Source organism: Tupaia chinensis, unplaced genomic scaffold, assembly GCF_000334495.1.
Source record: "Tupaia chinensis unplaced genomic scaffold, TupChi_1.0 Scaffold000009_1, whole genome shotgun sequence".
NCBI classification, from domain to species: domain Eukaryota; kingdom Metazoa; phylum Chordata; class Mammalia; order Scandentia; family Tupaiidae; genus Tupaia; species Tupaia belangeri.
In genome coordinates, this window is record NW_006159439.1 from 2,184,103 (window position 1) to 2,191,886 (window position 7,784).

At 38.4% G+C, this 7,784-nt stretch overlaps 1 protein-coding gene across 3 annotated transcripts in view; it reads left to right on the plus strand.

Moving 5' to 3' along the window:
- The window catches only part of ARL13B (ARF like GTPase 13B), an 83,307-nt gene that overhangs the window by 24,457 nt on the left and 51,066 nt on the right, over nucleotides 1-7,784 (plus strand). For all 3 annotated transcript variants that reach the window (XM_006139873.3, XM_006139874.3, XM_027765944.1), the window contains exon 3: nucleotides 3,357-3,606. In XM_006139873.3, coding sequence (XP_006139935.1) covers nucleotides 3,357-3,606 — 250 coding nt within the window. The remainder of the gene's footprint in view (nucleotides 1-3,356; nucleotides 3,607-7,784) is intronic.

Sequence of the window (7,784 nt, forward strand, 5' to 3'; positions counted from 1 at the left end):
AGCATCACGCTCGTGGCGTGTGTGTGTGTGTGTGTGTGTGTGTGTGTGTGTGTGTGTGTGTATGCCTAAAATACCAAAAGGAGAATGGAGAAGGGATTGTGGCATGGCCATCCTCCCTGGAGAGTGATTTCTCACTTTCCATCTGTCTCTTTAGTGAGCACACACACACTGCAGCAAAAAAACTCTCTTAAAATAAAAGTTACCCATCTTCTACTATTTTCCTGGCCAGAATGTGGTCATAAGGCTACATTTAGATTTTATTTATTTATTTATTTATAGATTTTTGCTATAGGGCATGTGAGCTCACCAGAGAGACAGAGACAAAGAGAGAGAAAGCAAGAAGTCACTCCTTGGTGTGTGTGGGGGGGTGGCCATTCTGTAATCCCTTCTCCTCCATTCTCCTCTCAGGATTTTACACATGCACGCACACACACCCCCACCGTGAGTTTCAAGCCTTTTGGCTCAGCACTAGAACCATGGTTGGCCATGTGGGAGTCCAGCCCCTTAACTACTGCACCACCTGCTGGTCCCTAGATACATTTTTTTAGTTGCCAGAGGTTGTGTGCACTCACTAGACACACACACACACACACACACACACACACAAACACACCAGGAGGGAGGGAGGGAGGAAGGGAGGAGGAGGGTAAAGCACCTCCCAGTAAGGCATGATCATACTGCAATCCCTTCTCCTCTGTTTATTCATCCCATTGGGATTTAGAGCACCTGACATTTTTCAAGCTGGGGCCAGGATTCAGATTGTGGTCCAGCACCCTTAACCACTAAACTGCAGGTGCTTAGATGATGTAGGGATGTAGAAGTACAGTCAGCCAGCATAGCTCTCTTTGCACTTCTTGATATTTTTTTCAACTTGATATGTAATTTTTACAATCACATTAAAGAGGTGACTCTGTTAGTAAAGGGCTTTATGTTCGGCATATTACAACCAATACAGTGTTCTAGGGTACTTAAAAAGCTTTATACTTGCTGGAGAGAGATAGAGAGGGAAAGTGATAAATCATTCCCTTGGGGGGATGGTCATGCAGCAGTCCCTTGTCCATTGTTCTTTCAGGATTTTGGATACACGCACATACATGTGTGGTGTATTTTTCAGGCCACTGGATCTGGGACTTGAACTGCAGAGTTGGCTATGTGGGATCCAGTGCTTTAAATACCATGCCACCTGCTGGCCTGACTGAATGATTTCTTACCTCAATATATATTTTTTAAATCCCTATTAGGGCCAACCCTGAAGTATAGTGGTTAAGGGAGCCAGATTCTACATGGCTGACTATAATTTTAATCCTTGCCTCAGTAGCTTGAAAAACATGCTCGTAATCCTGATGACATGGAGAAATGGAGGAGAAGAGATTATAGCATGACCATGCCCCATGGGAGTACTTTCTCTTGCTGTCTCTCTGTCTCCTCTGTGAAGTACATATTGCCTTCTGGCAATTAAAGCAAAAACCAAAACTGGGCCATCCTGTGGCCTGTCGGTTATGATGTTAGATCCCACATGGTCAACCATGCATTTTGAGTCCCAGGTGTGATACCTTGAGAAACACCCTGAGCATGTTGTATGTGTGCTCAGAATCTCCAAAGAAGGGGGAAAGAGAGGAGAAGGGATTGTGGCATGACCATGGTTCATGGGGTGTGCTCTCTCTCTTGCACTGTTTCACTGTCTGTCTCTAGTGAGCATACATACCTTCTGACAAAATTCAAAAAGAAAAAAAAAATCAGTTTCCGAAATTGAGCCCCCTTTACCTTTGTATTTTTGTTCAAAGCTGCTTTCACTTGTCTTACTCAAGAGAATTTTTTTTTTTTGTGGAGAGTGGTTTTTTTTTTTTTTTTTTTTTTGCTATAGGGCACATGCACTCACCAGACAGAGACAGAGAGATAGAAAACGAGAAATCACCCCCCAGGGGGGATGGCCACGCCGCAATCCTTTCTCCTCCATTCTCCTCTTGGGATCTTGGGCATGCACGTACACGCGCCCAGCATGAGTTTTAAGCCACTAGGTCCGAGATTCGAACCACGGTCGACTATGTGGGAGTCCAGTGACATAGCCATTACGCTAACTGCTGGTCCCCGAGAATACTTATTTTTAAAGATGTATTTTTGTCATATAGTCTCCTCTTTTATGTAGTCTCTGATCCCCATCTGCCCTCAACTGCCAGTCAGCAAAATTGACCAAGTTCCCTTTTTGGCCTTCTCTTACCTATACCTACTTGTATGACTTTTTAAAAGCATTTTGCTTATATATCTCTCTACTACCCCAGACAGTATACTCGCTAAGTATATTCACTAATTGGATTCACTCGCACTTGTGCCTGGTGTATTTTTCAGGCCACTAGGTCTGGGACTTGAGTCGGTTCCCACTCAATATATTCACTAATTCATTATATTTACTCATGTGAGCGGCCCAGTTGTTTTAGACCATGCCATTGAGGTATAGTAGGCAGCTTCCTTAAAACATTTCTCCCATGATGTCTTCTAGTCGTCCCCCTCTTTTTTTTTTTTTAGATTTTAGCCTTTTATTGTTTCCACTGTTATTTGTTAGTTTCTCTTGAGATATAGCTGCTGCTTTAACTGTGTTGCCATGCCTTAAATCCAAACCCTCGGTGTCTTTCATCTGTATCATCACAGTAGCTTCTTAATTTGGAGGTAACTTTCCTGCCATGAACTTCATTTGTTTCTGTCAACTTTTTTTCAAAGTGATTGCATTAGTTCAATGTAAGACCTCGTTCTAACAGAAACCTACAGTAGCAGTGACTTAGCAAGGTAGAATTTTATTTCACTTTTATATTAGCCCAGGAGAAAGTAATATAGGGCTGGTGTCACTGCTCCATGGTGTCCTGGGTGCAGAGCCTCACATTTGCTTTTTCATCCCCAGTGTCCTCCTTCACCGACATGATCAAAGGTAGCTCACTGAGACATATACGTTTTAGTTAGAAGGAAGAGGTGAAGGGGAAGGGGAAGCTAATCCCCTTTCCTCTAAAAATATTAACTAGAAACTGCCATGTTACTTTATTTCACATGTCATTGACTAGAAGCAATATATCTGGACTGGGACCCTGCTTATTCATATGAGCTTAGTTAATCTAGCCAGGACTGATTATACATATCTTCCTCCAATTCTGTGTTTAGGTGATCTCACATTGCTAGTTAGAAACTGGCCATGATGGGAATATTTACACCATTGAAATTGGCATGCAGTGTTTACTGCATAAGTAAATGAATGATATTTCAGTTACTATTAATGTATAATGAATAACACTCATGTCATAGCAGTTGTACAATTAAATTAATATTAACTTTAACTCTAAAAATTGTTTCTTTTGTATCATTTGAAACAGAGTACCCTGAGGATGTAGCTCCTACCGTCGGATTTTCCAAAATTGACCTTAGACAAGGAAAATTTGAAATCACCATATTTGACTTGGGTGGTGGAAAAAGAATTCGAGGAATTTGGAAGAATTACTATGCTGAGTCCTATGGAGTAATATTTGTTGTGGATTCTAGTGATGAAGAGAGAATGGAAGAGACAAGAGAGGCAATGTCAGAAGTGCTAAGACATCCTAGGATCGCAGGAAAGCCCATATTGGTGTAAGTAACATTAGTGTTACTCAGAATGTAGGGGCAGAGGCATTAGCCAGTAAAGAAATGGGTGTATTGCAAAATACTGTATAAGCTAAATGAGTCATGCCCTAGTATAATAAAATGAATGTAATTAATTGGGAGTTGTTCCTATACTGAAGTCTTGTTATTAGGTTCTCTGTAGGGATAAGAGGTAGAGCTTATATTATAAACAAGTCTTATAATGAGATCTACTGGGTATTCAATGATAAACCCTTTGGTTTATCTGATGATTTGTTTTGAATGAAATTTTGCATTTGAAATATTCTATTAACAATGTTCTGGAATATTTTTATTCTTCCTTTAATAGCATATTTTGCTTTTATTCTCTTTTCTGGAAGAATATTGTTTGAACGTTATTTATTTTATTTATTTTTCTAATGCCCAATTTATTTCTCAGTTTTTACTACTATTCTGTAATGAACATGTGATCTATGTTGTTCTTAGTTATATATGTTTATTTCATTTTGTAAGGTCCCTGAACATTTTTAAAAACCTAAGTAACAAAGGACTTTTGCACTACCTGCCCTCACTGCATTTATGCATATAAACACCAGATGGTGCTATTACTATGAGACATAGTAAAGCGAAAGTAATTTAATTGTGCTTTAACTTGGAGTAAACTGAATGTCCTTGCCTCTTGTCCCCTTTCCTTTATTCTTGTGATTCATTATTAAGCATTTAAAAAACTAATAATCTTTCTTGTAGTCAGATGAAAAATTGTAGTTTCTCTGTAGTCCTCATTATTAAATAAACATTTTAAAATGGGTTAGTTTAAGTACTGTATATGGAAGTTAGTATTGCATCATTTATTGGTAATGTTGTGCTTTTAATTTTTATACATTTAACCAATTAGAGAGGTTATTTAATTTATATAATTTCATCTTTATTGAATCTGATAGAAAACTTTTATAGAAGAACCCTTTTTTTGAGCCCTTTAGGCTAAATTGGTCTCTATAACTGTTTAAGAAGAAAATCAGTGATTTCTAGAATAAAGTAAAAGATATTAATGATTCTTGGTCATTTTTAAAATAATTGTATGTCCTTTCTTTATCCAAATAATCATTTATTATTTATTTAGTTATTCTTTCATGTACCTATTCATTGGTGCATGTATTAATTCAGCAAATATTTATTGTGTATAACCCTGACAAGCCATTTTACTTATTTAAATTTGGTTAAGTGCTTGTTCTGTAATAAAGTGGCTGTAAAATGTTATAACCCAATTTTTGTATTTGGCTATATGTATTTACATAAACCAAGACCATAGGCTAGTAAATATATCCCAAGTATCAATTTCAGTAAAAAGGTAAAAGTGATTTGCATTCCTTCTAAAAAGAGTAAAAATAAGTGCCATACAAATTTCTGCTCTGCAGTCATGTTAACCTGTTTACCTAAAAAGTCCTTTTTCTCTCTCATTTCTCACTGTCTCTATCTCTCTCTTTCTCTCTGTCTCTCTCCAGCAAGGGTCTGCACCCTATGGCAAATTAAAAAAAAAAAAATTTCTCCTCTTTAAGGTAGTCATTTTGAGAGAAAAAAAAATGACTACTTTTAGTGCCTATTAAATGTGTAAATAAAATATGCAAAAATGATTAACAACTAGTTAAATATCTTGTCTTTGTTGCTTAGGTTAGGCTGATACTACTTTTTAAAAAACATAGCAAGGAAATTGCATGTGAAACATTGTGATTAATCTGTGTCTAAGTTTGTATTTTCTTTTTTTATTGAGAGATTTTTGTTATAGGGCATGTACATTCATCAGAAAGACATAGAGACAGAAAGCAAGAAATTACCCCCCCCTCCCCTAGGGGTGATGGCCACACCCCAAACCCTTCTCCTCCATTCTCCTCTTGGGATTTTGGGCATGCATGCACACACATCTGGTGTGAGTTTTGAGCTGCCCTGGGTCCAGGCCTTTAATTACGGTCAACTACATGTGAGTCCAGCAACATAACCATTACACCATCTGCTGCTCCCATCTGAGTCTGTCTTTAAAAATGGTATGTGCAAATACAAAATGCTACTAGAAAAACATTTTACAAATCTATCTGAATATAACTATACTAATAAATTAAATAGGACTAACTTTTAATAGTCTCAGTTTTCATAATACAATTATGACAGTATCTTGAGGTTCATGATAGCGTTTTATTTATTTATTTTTTTTTGGAGAGGTTTTCGCTATAGGGCGCGTGCGCTCGCCAGACAGACAGAGAGAGACGTAGAGACAGAAAGCGAGAAATCACCCCCCAGAGGGGATGGTCACGCCGTAATCCCTTCTCCTCCATTGTCTTCTCGGGATCTTGGGCACGCATGCACACTCGCCCAGTGTGAGTTTAAGCCACCAGGTCCGGGACTTCAACTGCGGTCGACTAATGGGAATCCAGCGACATAGCCATTACACTAACTGTTGATCCCTTCTTTTTGTTGTTTAAAGAGAGATTTTTGCTATAAAGTGTGTGCAGTCACTGGAGAGACAGACAGAAAGTGAGAAATTCCCCCCTAGGGGTTTTGGCCACGCCACAATCCCTTCTTCTCCATTCTCCTCTTGTGATCTTTGGCACACATACATACACTCCCAGTGTGAGTTTTAAGCCTCTGGGTCTGGGACTGGCTCCGCGGTTGACCATGTGGGAGTCCACCAACAGAGCCATTAGGCCATCTGCTGGTCCCTGTGTTTTCATTTCTAACCTCTACCTTCTCTCTAATATGGAAGAAGCATTTCTATTCCTACCTGAGGCCAGCCTCTCCATTTATGCTTCAGATCCCACCCCTTTATGCTTTCCATCTTATTTTCTCTTCCCTTTCTTATATCAGGAGTTTTTCTCTCTGGATTATATCCATCAAAAGAATGTGCACTCATGTTTCTTACCTTCAAATATTGTGGGATCCTTTCATATCCTAGTCTTCTCTAGTTATTGACTCCCTTTAACAGTGCCCTGTTCATATATTCATGAAGAATTGTCGACAGTGGCTGCTGTACTTCATATCACGTTCTTTACTTAACATACTCCATGGTCTATCTAGATGTATGGGTTCCTTGAAAGTGTTGTTACTGGAGTCTGTAATTATCTCCATGTTGCTAAGTCTATTGTCATTCTGCTGCTTTCATTTTACCTAAAGCTGATTGTTTCCTTAACTTTTTTCTTTTAGAATTATTTTTTATTCAATTTCATTCATTCATTCATTCATTCATTTTAATTTGATCAGATATACACAGAGAGAGAGACAGGAAAGCAAGAAAGCAAACTACCAGGTCCAGGACTTGAGCCATGGTTGGCCATGTGGGAGTGTCTGGCACCTTAACCACCACACCACCTGCCAGCCCTGTTAGCTTTTTTCTTTAAACACTTCTTTGCATTATGGCATACATTCTTGGTTTTCAGTTTTCAACTTACCCCTTAGTTCTAGTGTGTATCCTTTATTAACTCTTCTTCTACTTCAAGTCTGATTTGGAATATCCCAGGCTCTTTTCTGGACTTCCAGTTTTTAGCATCTGCATACTTTTTAGGTGACCTCCTCTTAAAGTCACCTGACCTTACATACTATTTATTTTCTGAAATGACCCATATCCATGCTTCTAGTGCTGACATATCCAAAGAACTCCCACTACTACAGCAAATACCCTAAAAACCTTCACTTGGACATCTTATAATCATTTCAGATTCTCTTGACCAAAACATTGGGTCATCGGAAAAGTCATGATGTATTTTTTCATGCTTTTCTATGCAAAAATGCATTGTGACTTTTCCAATAACCCAGTAGAATTCTTGAGTTCCTTTTCATCTCCAGTTTTGAAATCTTTTTGTTTGTCTCTTCATATCTCAGCCAGTGGCATCATAATCCAGTCCGGAGCTTGATGATTCTTCCACTTAAATCTATCAGAAATTTATTTAATTTTTTCTTTATATTTTTAAAAAAGATTATATTTTTTCATGAACTTTTTAAAAGTGAATTCTTTATTCATGACTGCTCATGTATGAGCATGAGACAGAGAGAAAGAAAGAGAGAACACCCTCTACAAGCTTTTGTCATGCCACAATCTTCTACTTCCAGACCTCCAACTTGTCAGGATTTTGGATACATATGTGTGCCCACACCTAGTGTGTTTAGGGTTGATTGTGCTGCTGGGGCCAAGGATTTGGACC